Source organism: Leptopilina heterotoma, unplaced genomic scaffold (genome assembly GCF_015476425.1).
Source record: "Leptopilina heterotoma isolate Lh14 unplaced genomic scaffold, ASM1547642v1 Lhet_81, whole genome shotgun sequence".
NCBI classification, from domain to species: domain Eukaryota; kingdom Metazoa; phylum Arthropoda; class Insecta; order Hymenoptera; family Figitidae; genus Leptopilina; species Leptopilina heterotoma.
In genome coordinates this window covers 2,434,828-2,453,552 of record NW_025111185.1, presented here as the reverse complement: position 1 = coordinate 2,453,552, position 18,725 = coordinate 2,434,828, and the positions used below count along the sequence as shown (strand labels likewise).

General features: G+C 24.5%; 2 protein-coding genes across 16 annotated transcripts in view; one reads left to right on the top strand and one right to left on the bottom strand.

Moving 5' to 3' along the window:
• Nucleotides 1-15,117, bottom strand: part of LOC122511167 (RIMS-binding protein 2) — a 61,577-nt gene extending 46,460 nt beyond the window's left edge. The window contains exons 1-3 of one of the 8 annotated variants that reach the window (XM_043626250.1): nt 14,987-15,108; nt 6,364-6,845; nt 1,934-2,006 (exon numbers count right to left, since the gene is read on the bottom strand). The gene's annotated coding sequence lies outside the window, so the exon portion shown is untranslated. Of the gene's footprint in view, nt 1-1,060; nt 1,559-1,933; nt 2,007-6,363; nt 6,846-14,986 lie in introns of those variants that run through there. The other 7 variants (XM_043626251.1, XM_043626246.1, XM_043626244.1 and 4 more) reach the window with 7 other exon arrangements.
• Nucleotides 585-18,491, top strand: LOC122511168 (alpha-tocopherol transfer protein-like). 8 transcript variants are annotated; one of them, XM_043626256.1, is made up of 5 exons: nt 585-661; nt 14,058-14,350; nt 14,989-15,352; nt 15,919-16,024; nt 17,990-18,491. In XM_043626256.1, exons 2-5 carry the CDS (start codon nt 14,067-14,069, stop codon nt 18,172-18,174), a joined length of 939 nt encoding a protein of 312 aa, XP_043482191.1. In that variant the 5' UTR covers nt 585-661; nt 14,058-14,066; the 3' UTR covers nt 18,175-18,491. The 8 variants fall into 8 exon arrangements, with proteins under 8 accessions (XP_043482191.1, XP_043482195.1, XP_043482192.1 ...); XM_043626260.1 differs by lacking the exon at nt 585-661 and adding an exon at nt 724-841; XM_043626257.1 differs by lacking the exon at nt 585-661 and adding an exon at nt 1,555-1,689.
• Nucleotides 18,492-18,725: the final 234 nt, after the last annotated feature.

Here is an 18,725-nt window from a genome sequence, read left to right as displayed (position 1 = left end):
ATCGGGGGATTTAATGACAATTTGAAACCTGCTCGCCAATTTATTTCGAAAGGGTAATACTCTGGAAAAGTCGATAGGGTTTGTTCAATGGGTTAAAACCATCCGAAAATTGGTGCGCTCCAACACATACACTGTGTGGGCGAAGAAGATGAAAAAGAAGATCATCATCTTCTTTTTCTAAATGAAAATACTCTTATTGTAGAAAATGCAATTGAAAATCCAGTGGAAAATCCAGGAGAAAATTCAGTGGAAATTCCAGGGGAGAATACAGTAGAAATTCCAGTGGAGAATTCAGTAGAAAATCTAGTGGAGAATACAGTAGAAAATCCAGAGGAAAATCCAGTGGAGAATACAGTAGAAAATCAAGTGGAAAATCGATTCTATAAATCGAAAAATGCGAATTTTTAGAAGAATTTGGTATTGAAGAGTTTTGAAGACCGCCCTAGGGGAGGACATCGAAAAAAAGTGGTTGAAAAAGGGAGTTTGGATTTTACTTGTACAGCACTGCTTATTGATCCTCACCACCAAAGGTACGTGAGTATACATATACACCCCGACGTAGCACCACTTTACGCGAGTCGTGTAGCATTGTAACCACCACCACTGCACAATCAACACTCGTGTCATCCGCCACTGTCATCGTCACTGGTACCGACTTATTGTGAGTGTGCCTTTTTCACCACTGCACCGAGCAACTTTACTTCCTCTGCCCGCGCGACTTTCGAAAGAAATGGAATTTTTTCAGTCACCAAAATCGTCCTCGTCCTCGTCGTCGTCCTCGTCTCCTCTTCTATTACTCATTTTTAGCTCAAGCAAAAATTGAAGCAACAGTAACTGAACAGTAACTAAAGTAATACAGTAATACAGTAGCAGTAACAGTAACTGAAGTATTTGAAGTATTTGAAGTATTTGAAGTAATTGAAGTAGTTGAAGTAGAAGTAAAAGTAGTCGAATGTTAGTGTGGAAGAAAGTGCGAAGTAGAGTCGGTCGATGCGAAACGGTGATTACACTTTGAAAAAGAACTGTATATCCTTTTTTATTTATCAATCCATAGACTTACGATGGCCGAATCGAAGGGATTGTGGCAGGCCAGGATTGCAACTGCTGGTACTTTTCTCGAATTGAAATTATTTTCACTGGGCTGTCATCCCGAACGCCCCGAGATCTGCTCGGACGTGGAGGACAGTCGAGGCTGCTGCTGCTGCTGCTTCTCGTGTCACGGGGAGGGGTTGCAAGGGGTTGGTGGCGCTGGTTCTGGTGGCGGTGTCGACCCGAGGATAATGGTGGGGATAAAAACCACCCTGCACGAAGCGCAGAAGCCTAGAAGTGGGGCTACCTTCGTGGTGCCAGATATGGGTCACTCTTGGATCGATGACGCTTGGTTCGCTTCTCGCGGGGGTGTAGCTCTCTCCTCTCTCTCCCTCACAAAAGACCAATCAATAAGCGAGGAGGCAATCTCCGATATCTCGCACCCAAGCCCCCAAGCTGATTCTGGACTTTTCTTCTTCTTCTTCTTCTTCCTCCTCCTTTTTTTTATTCTTTTAACTTTCCTCTCAGGGTGTCTCTTATCATTATCATTTTTCGTATATATAATTTGCGAGTCTAGTCTGGGTGTTAGACGCTTTTTAACTCTTGCTAGAAACTAGAAAGGAATGCGGCCGAAATACCCGCAGGGCAGATATCATCTAGGTGAGAGTGTAAGATGCAAGCGGAGCAATTTTTTTCTCTTCTTCTTCTTCTTCTTCTTCTTCTTCTTTCACAGTCCTTGAAATTTTTAACGAAAAAAACTGTCTACAGCTACTAATTATGGTTGGTAAAAACCTTTTACAATTTACGCTCCTTTCCGTCTATTTTTCCTACCCTTTGTAGTTTGAAGTTACTTTTTTGTAAAGTAAAAAAATATTTTAGAATAAATATTGATGAATATTGTTACCCTTTTTTTTTAATCCTGCCTCCATCTTACTGTTCTGATTTTCACTTGTCTTTAAAAATCCATTCCGTTCGACCTGAAATAATCATAAATATTAGTTTCCATTTTTTAGTATTTTCCAGTATTTGAAAAAGTACAAATTTTTTATAAACTGCAAATTTTTGATTGATCAATATTTGTGGACAATGTGAAAATTAATCAAATATATCAAGATTGATGTATATGTAATTTTAAATAAGTCAAGAAAATTAATTTATTTTGTCAGAATCAAATCAATTTTCTGCCAGAAATGTTTGAATTTTTAAAATAAAAAAAAATTGTTTATTAAATACCTATTAAATGTGTATTTAATGTCCATTGCTTACGAGTAAAATTTTTTCGGAACTCTTGCACAAATTAATATATTTATTTGTTTGCTATTTTAATTTAATTTAATTTATTTTTTAAAATTTTTTTATTTTCTTCTAATTTAGTACATTTTTAATTCTACTCTCGAAATCCAAATTAGTAAAAAGTCGTTCACTAATTGAAATTAGTAAAAATTTCTAATTCTTAGCAATTTTAGACTAAAACTTTTCAGTAAAAATTTAAAAATCTACTACCTAAATGTAATAATAATTTTATGATCCACGAGTTTTTAACGTGCAAACGAACGAAATATTTTTCATCAGCTTGTCAATTAATTTTGTTGATGAAATAAATCAATTTCCTTCATTTGAACGTTCAGAACTTTAGAAACATAAAATTTGACTAAGAATTAGTGGAAAATTTCACTAATTTGAATAAGTTGTAAACTTTTCCCTAATTCAAAGTAGTTCAAATCAGTGGAAAAAAATTTCTTATTTTCAAATATCAACCTTAATTTTTGAATAAAATTTCAGATTCAAAATTTAAAAAATTCACTTATTGCTTTTAATTGTTTTCAATGCAATTTTAATAAAATTTGACGAAAGGATTCAATTATTTTTAAACAAATTTGTTAAAAATTGTTAAAAAAAATTTCCGACAGAATTCAATTATTTTATTTATTATTTATTTATTATTTCAATAAAATTCTTCGCAACAATTAAATTACATATTTTTAAAGTAATGAAATTTTTCTCAGGAATTCAATTATTTTCAATAGAATTTTAATAAAATTTTTTGAAAGGATTCAATTATTATTTTTATAAACTTGTAATACAATTTTTCTAAAGAATTCAATTACCAATCCTCAAAAGTGTTAATAAAATTTTTTGTAAGATTTCGCAATTATTTTCATAAATAAAATAAATCAATAAATTTCTTCGTATGAATTCAATTTATTTTTAGTAGAATTTTTTTTTTAATTTCTTCAAAGAATTCAATTATTTTCAAAAATTGAAATAAAATTCTAAAAAGAATTCAATTATTTCAAAAAATTTTCAAAAAATTCATTGAAAATTATTTTAAAAAAAACTATTATTTTCCAACAACTTAAATAAATTCTTCAAAAGAATTTAATTATTTACAAAAATTCTAATATCATGATTCAATGGAATTTAATCTTCAGGATTATTTTAAAAATTTGAATTAAATTCTTTACAAAATTTAATTACTTTCAAATTTTTCAACTAAAATTATTAAAAAAAAACTCCATTATTTTTGTAAAAAAATTTTTAAGAAATTCTTTAAAACTATGTAATTATTTTAAAAAATTTAAATAAAATTTTTCGCGAGACAACAATTATTTTCAATGCAATTTTAATAAAATTTCTCGATAGAATTCAATTTTTTTCAAAAATTTTGATTCTTCGCAAGAATTCAATGATTTTCAATACATTAATTTTAAAATCTGCAACATTTTAAAAGAAAACTTTATTAAAAAAGTTAGGAAACAGAAAAACCAATAAGAACTAACTTCAAACTGAGAACAGTTTACCGGAATTCAACGATTATTATTATTAATTTATCGATTGCCAAATAAACAATTATTTGTTTATTATGAAATAAATATTTATTTCTCTATTGTAGGGGAGACTGGGGCGAAAAGTTAAACTGACAAAACCGTTAAAATTCATTATCTTTCGAACGAAAATAGTTAGAGCATTTCAATTTTAATTATAGAAGGGTGTTATCACCCTAAATAAATGTCCGGAGTTGTGCGCAATTCTGTTTATTTTTGTGGTGTCGATATTGAAAGTTTTTTTTCAACCTACTTTTAAAAATTTTTCCGAAAAAGAATATATCAACTTTTAAGTATATTTTTTGAATTTATTCTCATCGCGATTTTTTTAGATCCTTATTTGGGTCCCCTGAAGAGATACCTAAAGGTATTTGCTAAATATCTTTAGTCAGATTTTTTTATATTTGTTGTTAAAGCCAAAAACGCACCCTGGGGCGAAAAGTTAAATGTATTTTTACATGTTGCTAAAAAATTTTTTTTTATTTTTCGTTTTTTTGGGTTTATTTGTTTAAACATTATTTATTTGACATTGGGCAAGTACTCTGTTAAAAAATAAGCCGGTTAACGTGAAATAAACTAAATATTTTTTTTTTTTTGAAATTTCAATTTTTTAACTTTACAACTATTCTAAAGCTTTTGTCAAATAAACAAAGATCTTTTATTTACTAAATTATTTGTTTACGTATACTTTAACTTATCTACTACTTATCACCTATCAGAAAATAGTTTTAGTAGGCTAAAAATAGAATAAAAAAAATCATAAAAAATCATGATTAATAATAAAAATCATTTATGCAAAATTTAACTTTTCGCCCCAGTCTCCCCTAAAATAAACAATTATTTGCCTCATATAATTTTTATTTAATTTATGTCAATTAAATTATATTTGCATAAAATAATTTTTATTTAAGCCAATTAAATTATATTTGAATTAATAATTTTTATTTAAGTGAATTAAATGATATTTGCTTCAAATGCTGAAATTATTGGTTCAATTACAATTTATATGATTTAAATAAAAATTATTGATTCAAGAATAGATATTTATTTGATAATAGACGCAAGTAATCGGTTCTTTGAATCAAATAAATTGATGTTTTTCTTCTATATTTTGTAGATAAAATAAACTATAATATATGGGCAATTCCACGTGAGATTTCAGTCGACCTCTTAAAATCGGCCAAAAATATTTTTTTTCTATTCTGTATTGAAAAAAAACAGATACGTATTTTTTTATTATTTTTTTGGAGGCCAAATTTTTGAGTTATGAATTTTCAAAATTTTCGCTTTTTAAATGTAGGTATATTTTTAATGTCAGATAACTCAAAAAATATTGCTTCTTTTCATTTTTTGACAAGAAAAAAAAAGTTTTGTTTTTCTCTCTACTTTTGAATAATCATAACAAAAATTTTTTTTTTCATTTTTTATTAAAAAAATAAAATAATTTTATAAACAAATTAATTTTTTTTAACTTTGGGTATGATAAATTTTTAATTTTCTTTTTTTAAAACATACCTGGAAATGATAAGAAGGTTTTGCAAAAAGTTTCAGAGTGGGCCTGACAAGTTTGATGGGTCCAAAAAAATAATTAAGCTGTCCGTGCAGGTCGCACGCACGTGGCACAATGGGATTTTTTTACAATTTATTATTAAAAATTGTCTAGAGCCTACAAATTTTATCGGATTTTGATTATTATTGAATTTTTAGGCTCTAAACAATTTTTAATAATAAATTGTAAAAAAATCCCATTGTGCCACGTGCGTGAGACCTGCACGGAGAGCTTAATTATTTTTTTGGACCCATCAAACTTGTCAGGCCCACTCTGAAACTTTTTGCAAAACCTTCTTATCATTTCCAGGTATGTTTTAAAAAAAGAAAATTAAAAATTTATCATACCCAAAGTTAAAAAAAATTAATTTGTTTATAAAATTTTTTTATTTTTTTAATAAAAAATGAAAAAAAAATTTTTTTGTTATGATTATTCAAAAGTAGAGAGAAAAACAAAACTTTTTTTCTCTTGTCAAAAAATGAAAAGAAGCAATATTTTTTTAGTTATCTGACATTAAAAATATACCTACATTTAAAAAGCGAAAATTTTGAAAATTCATAACTCAAAAATTTGGCCTCCAAAAAAATAAAAAAAAAATACGTATCTGTTTTTTTTCAATACAGAATAGAAAAAAAATATTTTTGGCCGATTTTAAGAGGTCGACTGAAATCTCACGTAGAATTGCCCATATACGTTTTTACGTTTTATCATCAGCGATAATTAAAAAGTCTCTCTAATGATATTTAATAATAATTTTCATACGTTTTCGGGGGCGTTTAAAATCTACAAAACAAGACTCCCTCTGACATTTAGAAAATGAGTGGGCATAGTGAAATTATTCTCAAAAGCTAGAGAGCACCAATGCAAGTGAAGTAGAGGAATATATGTATTTAAAATTTTGCAAAGGTAAAAATTTGAACTCGTGTGTGATATTATATTTCGTTTGGGGGTAACACTTACCAAAGTTCTATACCTATATACATGTATATTGAGTGCGAAAATATAGCGCAGCGCAGTCGCTGTAATGTTTCTGGAGGACGAGATGACGTCATGTATTTTAGCCGTAGGTCGTACGCTTATCAATGAACGTACGACGCTTCTGGCGCGAATCTATTCTCCAACGGAGAACACCCTCCTGCGCGCCCACTCTCTCTCAGTCCCGGCATTGCTCAAGGCTGATTGGAGTACACCCTTCGTTTTTCAGTTTCATATATACACACACATAATAGGGCTGAAAAAGATTGTTTCTCATCTCTGCAATCGATTTCGATGTGCATCTTTTCAATTCGGCCCAAGACGACAATGAGCCGATTAACAATTTCCTTTATTCCTTTTTTATGATCATTCAAGTACAAATTTCTTTTTCTTTTTCTTCTTCTTCTTCTCCACTCAATTTCTTTCGACTATCGAAGATCAAGTTTGCCAATTTCAAGTGAGTTTTCCTTACAAATAGAAAATTAAAAAATAAAGAAAAATTGTAAATAATAAGAAAATCTATATTAATAATCGTTGTATATTCCGGTTATCTGTTCGCAGTTTCAAGTTAGTTGCTGTTCGCTTTTTTGTTTCCTAACTTTTTAAATAATGTTTATTTTTAAATCTTTAAGAATTTGAAATTAATGTACTGAAAATCATTGACCTATTGTAAAGTATTTATAAAACAATTTGAAAATAATTGAATTTTATGAAGAATACAATTATTTTCAAAAAATCAAAAGAATTCAATAATATCAATAAATAGTAAATTATTGTTCGCTGGAATTCAATTATTTTAAATACAATTTTAATAAGATCATGGTTGCCACAAAAATTTAATTTCGTTTTTCCCTGACATGAAGAAAGCGATCACTCCGAATCGATTTCTTCAAGTTTTTATAATAATTAAAGATAATCCGGTGAATTAATAATAAAATAAAATTAATTCTACGCAGAAATCAATTATTTAAATACAAAAATAAATAATTTATTAAATAATTGAATGTTTCTTAGAATTTAATTTTTACAAAGAATTTTATTAACAACTTTTGAAAATAATTAATTTCTTTTAAGGAAGTTAATTAAAATTTTACTGAAATTTATTATATTAAAGAATTTTTTAAAATAATTGAAAACTTTTTGAAGAATTTTAGTAAAATTTTTTTTAAATAATTGAATTCCTGAGAAAAATTTAAATATTAATTTATGAAAATAATTAAATTCTTGCGAAGAATTTTGATTGAATTTCGTTTAAATAATATTGAAATTTCGCCAAAAATATTATTAAAATTTATGACAATAATTTAATTCTTGAGAAGATTTTCGCTATCTATTTATAAAAAAGGTAATTTAATTCTTAACGGGAATTTTTGAAAAATTTTGAAAATAATTTAATTTTCGGAAAGTATTTTATTAGTTTTCAAATGAATTGAATTCTTATGATGAATTTTGATATTTATCGAAATAATTGAATTTTGGAAAAGAATTTTATTAAAATTCCTTAAAATAATTGATTTTATGAGGAAAACTTTGTTGTTTTTCCAGATAATTGAATTCTTTTGAAGAATTACTTAAAAAATTTTGAAAATAATTAATTTTCTGCGACGAATGAAAAGTTATTTATGAAAATAGTTGAATTATTGCAACGAATTTTATTATTTTATTGAGTAATGAAATGTTGCTTAAATTTAAATCTTAAATTTATTTAAAAATGTAATAAAAATATTGGAAATTCTGCGATGAAAATAATTGAATTCCTAAATAAAATTTTATCATTTATGAAAATAATTGAATGTTTGATCAATTTTGTGGAAATAGTAAATATTCAAAATCATTGAACTGCAAAAAACTTTTGAAAATAATTGAATTTTTGACAAAAAAATTTGCTATTTATAAAGATAATTAAATTCTTCACGAGATATTCGTTCAAATTTTCTAAAATAATTGAATTTCTTCGAAGAATTTTATTACTTTTGAAAATAATTGAATTCTTGTAATGAATATTGTTATTTATGAAAATAATTGAATTTTACAAAGAATTTTTTTTAAATTCCTAAAAATAATTGAATTTTTGTAAAGAATTTTGTTATTTATCAAGATAATTGCATTAAGACTTTTGAAAAATTAATTAATTTAAAAAAATTCATTCTGGTCCGAATTAGTAAAAAATTTTCATTTCTTATGAATTCTTCAAATTTAATTTTTTCCAGTACTTTTAATAAAAATTCATGACTTTTCCCTGATATCTCTAACCAATTCTACTTTCCCTTACTTTTCCCTGAATTCCCTGATTTCCCTAACCTGTGGTAACCCTGAAAATTCTTCTTAAAAATTCACTTATAAATTTTATTATTTATGAAAATAATTAAATTCCTGGGAATGATTTTACAATTCATTAAAATAATTGAATTGTTTCAAAGGATTTTATCTGAATTTTTGAAAATAGGTTGAATTTTTTGAAAAAATTTTATTAAAAATTTGGAAAATAATGATTTTTTTAAAAGAATTTCACCAAAATTGTTGAAAATAATTAAATTTATATTGAAATTCTTGAAAAGAGTCGAATTTAATTAATATTTTTTAAAATAATTGTATTCTTTCGAGAAATTTTACTAAAATTTAAAATTAAAATAATAAACAAGAATATTTAATATTATGTACTTAATGAGTGAATTTTTAAAATTTTAAATCTGTAATCATTCAAAAATTGAGGTTTATTTTTGAAAATATGAAATGTTTCAATTTACAAAATAATAAGAAATGGAATACCGCGTTCCGTGCGCTGGCGCGTGTATCATTTGCTATAGTTATTAATAATACGATTGAATTTAAAATTTCTAATGAAATTTTATAAAATTTTTAAATTAAAACCTTTTGAAGAAAACAGTTTTTCATTTTTAAGAAAGTTAAAGCAATCTTGTCAAAAAAAAATTTATATTCTCCTCTTTAGAAAAATTCATTCCGTCTGACCATAACTGTTATTTCTACTTAAAATTATATTATACACGAAGGAAATTGCCAAACATTTGTCATATTTGATGAGAAAAATTGATTTAAATATTTTATTATAAAAATATAAAGAAATGATTCCTTCAAAAAAAAAAATTAGTTTTTCTATAAGGGAATAATATTTTTCCAAGAAGAAGGTAAACAATAAATCTCTAATACATAGGCAAGGACAACTGAAGATAATACATCGCTTGAGGGGGTTTTCAGAAATTTAAGGACACGAAAGCAATTTACATTTGCGTGACATTTTCGTTAATGTTGTAAACATGAGAGATGCTATAGATACAAAGTCTATACAAAATATTTATTTAAATTTCCAAATTTCGTGTTTCAAGTAATAATTACGTAATTATTTGCCGCAAAAAAACACGGAATTAATTTCACAGACCAAAGGAGTCTTTAAAAAAATTTTTCCATTTTTTTCCATTTACTTTATTCCTCCGGTTTATTTTCACTAAATAAAAATAAAAATTTTAAATAAAATAAAATTAGTTTTTTCCATGTAAGTGAACAAATAAATTATTTTTTATAATTTATTTATTTTACAGTTTCTACATTTTGTAGGCAAAAAAACTAAATTTAACAATAAGCGAAAAGAAAGAAAGAAGATTAATTCTCGTAAGAAATTAAAATGCAATAAATAAATATAAATAAAATAAAAAATTTTTTTGTAAACAATAAACAAGTTTGTTTAAACAATTCATACTATTTCTACGTAAGGGTTTGTCTCGTTAAAAAAAAATTAACAAATAAATAAAATAAATAAAAATTAAAAACATTAACAATATTTTTATTTTTAATGACGACTGAGTGATAATTTTATTATCTACTAATTAATAATTAATTTCCACAATATTTTAATTATTTTAACAAAATTTTAAACTAATTTTTGTGTAAATATTTATTTTCTAAGTATTTACAACAAAAAATAGTACAAAAAAAATTATTTTCTAGTTTTACAGTTAAAATACAAAATAATTTTTAGACGAATTAATATCAAGAGAAAAGAACTTGTCAAACTGAAAAAAATCGAATCCACATGTAGTATTCGCTGTCATTAATCAAAAATTGACATATTTATTGCTCAACAGTGTTTTTAAAATAAAATTCCAAGTATCATTCTCCGAGATGAAGATCAAACGCTAATGAAGCTTTACAAACTTTCCCCTTTACTTTTTCCATTTTGCATTTCCTGATCTATACTCTCAGTTTCTATATATTATGTAAATATGCGAAACATACGACAATGAAAAACATTGCAACTCAATTATTTCCAGAAAATAATCTTTTTTTCTCCTTTTTTGCTTATTATTTAAAAAAATTCATTTCCCAACAAAATGTAAACATTCCAAAAAATTTAAATCACAAGAAAACAAATTTTTCGTGTTCCTACAGTTAAAGTTTTTTCCCCCTTCGAAGTCATTAAAAAATATATTATTGTTACTATTGTCATTTTTAAATTTTCCATTTTTTGTTTTTTTTTCTATTTTTATTCTTAAAAATCATTTTTTTCGATAAAAAAAATATAAAAATTATTTTCTCCTCTTTTTTATTCAATCCTCGCTTTAAAATTCTAACTTTTTATCAAAAGTTTTCACTATTCTGCAACTTTTATCGTTTTATAGTTTTTCTTTATTCTTTTTTTCTCGTAAAAATCTCTTCACACTGCGAACTGTAGAAACGTTCTTTTTCGAGTCTGGTAAATATTGAAAATTCTTGAAAATTTCATAGTCGCACAAATATGAACTTTAAACCTTTTTGTTAATTTTACCATTAACATACATGTATGACCGCAATTGTTATTATTATTATTATTAGTAGACGATTGGAAATTCATAAGTCGATGACATAACAAATGACAATTTTTATCAATTCAAATATAGACACAAAATGAGCAGACTGTGACGTAAACGATTTTTCTACAATTATAATATGTCTCGTTTTAAGTTGAAAAAGCAAAAAATATTTATTACTTTTATGTTGAATTAAAAAATAATATTATTAAATGTTAATTGTTAATTATTAATTATTAATGATTAATTATTAATTATTAATTATTTATCATTTATTTTTATTTAAAATTATTATAATTGTCAACTTATATTTTTTTTTTTGTAAAAGTTTAAATAAATAAATTTTTAAGTCGACTTTTTAAGTTTCTGAAAATAAAATAATGAATCGAAATAGAATCTTTAAAAAATTTCCATTCCTGGAAGTTGAAAAATACAAACATTTCGGTAATTAAAAGAAATGAAAATAAACTGGTGCGGACAAAACAATATTTTCGAACAATGCTCTTTGCATTAATAGAAGTTTACAAAAAATTAACAAAAAAAAAAAATTGCTCATTTACCGTATTTCTATTACCACATTCATAAAGTTTTTTTTATCAAAAATAAATTACTTTGAAAAGAATAAAGTTTACTAAAAAAAATTTTCAACTCACATAAATTTTTGCATATACTTGTCATTATAAGGAAAAATAATATTCAATTTAAAATATTCTTTCCGCAAACAAAAAAATTTTCAATTTCTGACAATAATAATAAATAAATAATGGAAAATAAATGAAAAAGAAATAAAATAAATAATAAAAAAAGAAATAAATGATAAATGAATGAAGTAAATGATAAATAAATAGACAATAAAAAAAATAATAAACAAACAATTAATTAAAATAGAATTCGTAAACTAAAAAGGAATTAAGTTAGTGCATTCTTTGTTCTACAAATACATTTCTATATGTATATATAGATATAACACTCGACATTCACTTTAAGAACGTTTTGCTTTTTCTTGAAAGAAACCTCAGGTCAGTCTTTCGTAACTGCTTCACCGGTTATATCGTGACATTTTGCATGCAGAATTTTTTGTGTGTTAAAAAATTTAACGAATTTTCAAAAGTGTCATCCCTCTTTATAATCACTTAATTTTAATGGAAATGAAAAATTTTCATTTTATAAAAATTATTTCCACTGAAAACTGAAATAAAAAATATGTTTCTATATATACAAAGTAGAAATTATTCCAATTGATAAAACTTTCTGAAACAAAAAGACATATTCTAAATAATAATCGCACACGACAGTATGTGTATACACAAAACTTTTTGAATTTATTTTTAAACCATAAAAAATAGAAAATAAATTAATATAAAGAGAGATAAAGAGAACAAGGACGAGATGAATACTTTAACGATAAATTGAAAAATTGTAAATAGATATAATAAATAAATAAATAGTAAATAAATAGGAAAAACATAGTAAAAATAATAAACAAATAGTACGAAAATAGTAGATAAATAGAAAACAAATAATAAATAATTAACAAATAAATATTAATAAATAACAAATAAGTATAAATAAATAAGAAATAAATATAAATAAATAACAAATAAGTATAAATAATTAACAAATAGATCTAAATAAATATAAATAAATATAATGAATAAATATTATTTACAAATAAAAAATAATTAATAGCAAAAAGGTGCAACTATAGCGTTTGATTTTCAAGATTGGTAAATATTAAAGTCTACTTTCATTTGTTTACTTTTTTTACTTTCGTACAGAAACATGTTCCTTAAGTTTTAAACAATTTTCTTACTTCTCTCACTTTGTATTTTTTTGCAAAAAAAATTATTTTCTATAATAAAAAAAATAATTCCCAACTAAAGTAAATATTCAATTTTAATTAATTGTCCTTTGTCGATAGTAATTTTTAAAAATATTTAAAAAGAAAAATTTCTTTCATTTAAACGTTGAAAACTTTATAGAGAAACGATATTTTTTACTTCTTTTAATTTTGTAAATTGTATTCTAAAAATTTATTTTGCACATTAAAAAATTAATTCTTAACAAAGTAAATGTTTAATTTTAATTAATTGTCTTTTCTGAAGAATTAATCGAAAATTAATTAACGTTAAATATTAATTAAAGTAAAAATAATTCTTAAAAATATTCTAGAAAAAAATTTTCTCGTTCTTTTGAACGAAAATTTGAGAAAAATTAGTAAATTAGTAAATTAGTTAAAATTTAGTTTAAAATTAGTTTAACTAGATAAATAGTTTATTGTCAATAAAAATAAGGGAGAAATTAAAAGATAAATAATTGTCAGAAGATGAAATATTTAAAATAAATATATTGAAATCAGGGGAAAATATAAATTGATGAACAATATGGTTTATTCTTGTGGCCTGTTGATTAGTTTGTGTAGACTGTTAACGAACAGATAAACCTAATCAATTACCCCAAGGGAAGTCTTTGACTGCACGAGTCATGGCATTATAAACTCACTGATTGGAAATCAGTGATCTCATCGATTATATATTAAAAACTTTAAAGTCTGACAATTCTTACAGAAATATATTAATATTTTCTAAATTGACCTCTAAATTTAATTAGTATTATTATCTATTTACTAATTAACAATATTGTTTTTAATTAATGTTAATTAATAATTAATTTATCATATTGATGGTATGAATTAATTCAGTTAATTAATATTATTCAATCTAATATAATTATATACTTATATTGAAATAATATTTATTTTCTCAGAAATGAATCCTATTATTAATTTACTTTGTTTTTCAAACTGGAATTTCGATATTTTTTCTTATTTCAAAATATTAAAAAAATTTCTAATTTCTTTTCTCTGATTTTTTCCAGTACAGAAACATGGACCAAAGAATGAAACTGGGGCACAATGTAGAAGAGTCGAGAGACAAATATCCTGAATTAACAAATGAAATTTTAGATGAATTAAGAGAATGGGGAGAGGATCATGGCCTGCCAAACATTCCCGATGAACAACTTGCATTATTTGCACATAGTTGCTATTATAATAAAAAAGACAGTATTCGATGTATGGAAGTTTATTACAGACTGCGAGCAACAACACCTGAATTTTTTAAAGACCGAGATCCTAAAACAGAAATTCTTCAACATTCCCTAAAGGCATTGTACGTTATTTTTCTCCAGCTTCAAATTTATTCACTTTAAATTAATTATTAGAAATTTATTTTCGTTTTGTGTATTTATAATTTTTCTCTTTCTAAATTTATTCACCTTAAATTAATTATTAGAAATTTGTTTTCGTTTTGTGTTATTTATAATTTTTCTCTTTTTAAATTTATTTATTTTTCAATTAATCATTAGGAATTTATTTTCCACTTCTAGAAATTTATTTTTAAAAAAAATCGATTGATTTTAATTCTAAAAAATTTGAAATGAATAGACGGAATTTTTATTTAATTTTTTCCTTTTTTGTTATTTTAGTTCTATATCATTTCTATTCAATTATTTTCATAAAAAATGTCTTGAAGAGACAATTAAAGAATTTTCCTAAGATAATTTGCTCGGGACAATAGCTTCTTTTTTTCGTGCAATTTGTAAAACTGCCAATAACATTTTGTACTTAGTACAGAAAAGATTCAATATATTTTATCGGGGCAATTTATTGGTCCAACTTCGGAACTACCCGAGTTCTATGAACTTTATATATAGGGGACTAAGATATTAAAACTCGATTTATATTTCATTTATAAATTTGGAAAAATTAATTGCCTTTTTTTAAAGATTAAATGATTTCCACTTACAGACAATTCGTCGCTTTGCCATTACCAGACAGAGAGGGGCGAAAAATAATTTTCCACAGACTGGCAAATACAGCACCAACGGCATACATGTTCAATGATGGTATCAAACTGCTTGGAATGACTCTTGATGCAAGTCTTTATTTTGAGGGATGCACTCCTGGCTATGTATTTCTCTTCGATATGCGTGGCGTGAAATTAGCCCATTTGGCCCGATTGTCAGTCAACAGTATTCGCAAATTTTTTGAATATCTCCAGGAAGGAATGCCCATTCGACTTCAAGGGATCCATGTTCTGAATACCGTTTGGTTCATGGATAAAATTCTTTCCCTCCTCAAGCCCTTCATGAAGCGGGAGCTCTTCGAAATGGTACCTGAAATTTTTCACAATATTATAAAAATACTCTACAATAAACAAAATTTTTGCTTTAAAAAAATAGACGAAAAATCCTCCTTCTAAATGGTTCACCATTGACACTAATATTCTAAAACGATCATTTTTAATGTTTATTTTTGACAATATTTATCTATTTTGAAAAACTAATGTTTCCTTTTTATTTATTTAATTCTTTAATTTTTTTTTACTTTCTTCTAATATTTTTCCTTTTCTTTTACTTTTTTTACTTTTGTTACTGTTTTAGTTTTTCACTTTTGTTATTTTTTACTTTTGTTATTTTGTTATTTTGTTATTTTTTACTTTTTTTACTTTTGTTACTTTTCTATTTTTTTTTTTTTTTTTGACATTTACTCTTTATGATCGATATTTCTTCTACTTTATATATTTGCAGAAAATAAACTATTCTTTGAGATTAGAAATGTCAGAACTACTTTAAGTTATAAATTTTGTATTGTTCTATCGTATTTTTGCTTGAAGGGATAAACAATATTTTCATAAAAGCAAGTAAGTCATGCGTGCATCTGGTATCGCTTTTTCAGCTTCATCTTTATTCCGGAGAAGTCTCGGAAATCTATGAATATATTCCTCCAGAATGTCTACCGGAGGACTTTGGAGGAAAACTCGACAATCTGGAGACTCTTCATGGTATTGTATAATATCGAATAATAATCTATATCAATTTTAATACAAAAAAAAGGAGTATATATCAATTTTACTGCAATATACATAGAAAACAATTTTTTCTAAAACTTTAACTGAAATTTTTAAATAAATGAATTATTACGGTGAATTTTAATAAAAAATTTTAAGAATAATTACATTTTTCCAGGAATTCAATTAAAATTGTATTAAAATAATTGAAATTCTGCAATGAGTTTTATTATTTATGAAAATAATTGAATTATTGCGATGAATATAGAAAAGTTTCAAACAATTGATTTTTTTCGAAAAAATTTATGCAAATTCTATTTTTAATAATTGAATTCCAGTGAAATTTTCATTATTTTAGAAAATAATTGAATATCCGTGTAGAATTTTGTCAAAATTGTTTCTATATAATTGAATTCTTTTGGTAAATTTTATAAAAATAATTATACAAATTATTGAATTAAGAAAATTTTTTGAAAATAATTGAACTTTTTCCATGAATTTTATTAAAATTTTTGAAAATAAATTATTATTTTTTAAAATAATTGAATTCTTGTGAAGAATATTTATATTTATGAAAGGAATTGATTTCCTCCGAATGATTTTATTATTTTTATAAAAATAATTAAATCCTTGAAAGGAATTTTAAAATTTATGAAAATAATTCAATCGCTGCGAAGAACTTAATGCCAAATTTTAAAACGTTTGATTTTTCCGAAAAAATTTATGCAAATACTATTTTAAATAGTTTAATGTTCGTATACAAGTTTATCAAAATTTTTGTTTAATAATTGAATTCTTGTGGAAAACTTTATTAAAAATAGTAAAATATTAAAATATTGAAAATCATTGAATTAAGAAAAATTTTTGAAAATTATTGAAATTAATTAACTTTGAAATGAATTTTATTAAAATTCCTGAAAATAATTGAAATTCGGCGAAGAATTTTGCTATTTATAAAGATAATTGAAATGTTTACGTGAATTTAAAAAATTTTTTTTTAAAATAGTTGAATTTCTGGAAAGAACTTTAATATTTGTTAAGATAGTTGAATTCTATAAAAAAATTGCGTTAAAATGTTCAAAATTAAAACTAATTTCAACAGAACTGAAATTAAAATTTTTTAAAAAAATACTTCAATAAATGATTTATAAGTACTAACTTTATGGCATTTTTCCAATGGAATTAAGTTATTCAAAATAAACTATTGTCAGAAATAGAAAAAATTGAAGGTTTTTTTTATTAGAATTCGTGGTAATTTCATAGTTTATGAGACAAAAAAAAACATAAAAATTCAGAATTTTCTAATAAATTCTAAAAATTTAATTTTTTCCAGTACTTTTAATAAAAATCTCTTACTTTTCCCTGATTTCCCTGACCTGTGGCAACCCTGTATAACTTTAAATGTCAAAAATTATCCGAAGCGAAAGCAATTTTTCAAAATTTCGATTTCTCCGATTTCAAAATAATTAAAATTTAATCTTTGTTATTACTTCCCAATAAATTCAAATTATCACTTTTAGAATTTAAATTAGTGAAAAATCCACTAGTTTAAATTTAATAAATATTTCTACTAATTCTTAGTAAATTTTCACCAAAATTTGAGTCAAAAAATTGAAACTACTAAATGAAGAAGTAAAAATTAGTAGAAAATTTGACTAATTTAATTTAGTGGATGACTTTTCACGAGACTAGAGTAAATAAAAAATAATTTTCTTTCAAAAAACGAATATTAAATAGAATATTAAAATTTAAAAACTAATATTCTAAATATAGTGTTTGAAATTATTTTGTTTAATTTAATAGACAATGGAAATGAGAATAAGTTAGTGTCGCGTGCTATTTTTGCTTTGTCAAAAGATAGTTTTAAAGTTCAAAGTCAAACCTTATATGTTCTCAGATTTTCAATATGTATAACTTTTGTTCTCTCTGTCTCTCTCTCTCTCTCTCTTGTATGTATAGAAGCACACTGTATAAAGCTCGATCAGTTGCGTGATTACTTTCGGGATGAGGAGAATCTTTATCGTGGATGGCGTAATACTCCAAGGGATAAGCTTTCTTCTTCCACTTTATCTAATTGCCAAGAAGCGGAAGGTGATGATAGCACAATTCAGAAAACTGAAAGTGGAAAAATCGACTGCACTTGATGTCCTCGACCTTGCTTTGCAAATCTCGTGTGTGTCCATTATAAAATCATCCATGAACTTGCTCAAGAGGAACGAGGAATCTAAAACAACAAATTTATTTATAATTATAATTAATTTCGCATTTACAAATTTTACTACGATCAATAGAGTGATTGGAAAATATTTTATTATCGAATAGGAGACAATTTAGTCCAATCAATCAATTCAAATAATTAATTATTTAAATCTATTTGGAAAAATGGAAAAAGAAATTGAGAAAAATTGAAAATGGAGAAAAAATAATAGAAATTGTAGATAATAATAGAAGAATAGAAATTATTATAAAAAAATTACATATAAATAATAAAATAACAAATAAAAAAATATAGTCAAAAATAGAAGAAAATATTATTAAAAATAGTTTAAAAAGCTAGAAGAATAGAAAAAGGGGTAAAAGAATAATCCACAAGTTTTGAACGTAAAAGTGAACAAAATATTTTTTCATGAAAATATTTTCATTAATTACTGATTGCAATAAATATTGAAAACTTAAATTTTACGTTTAAAAACTT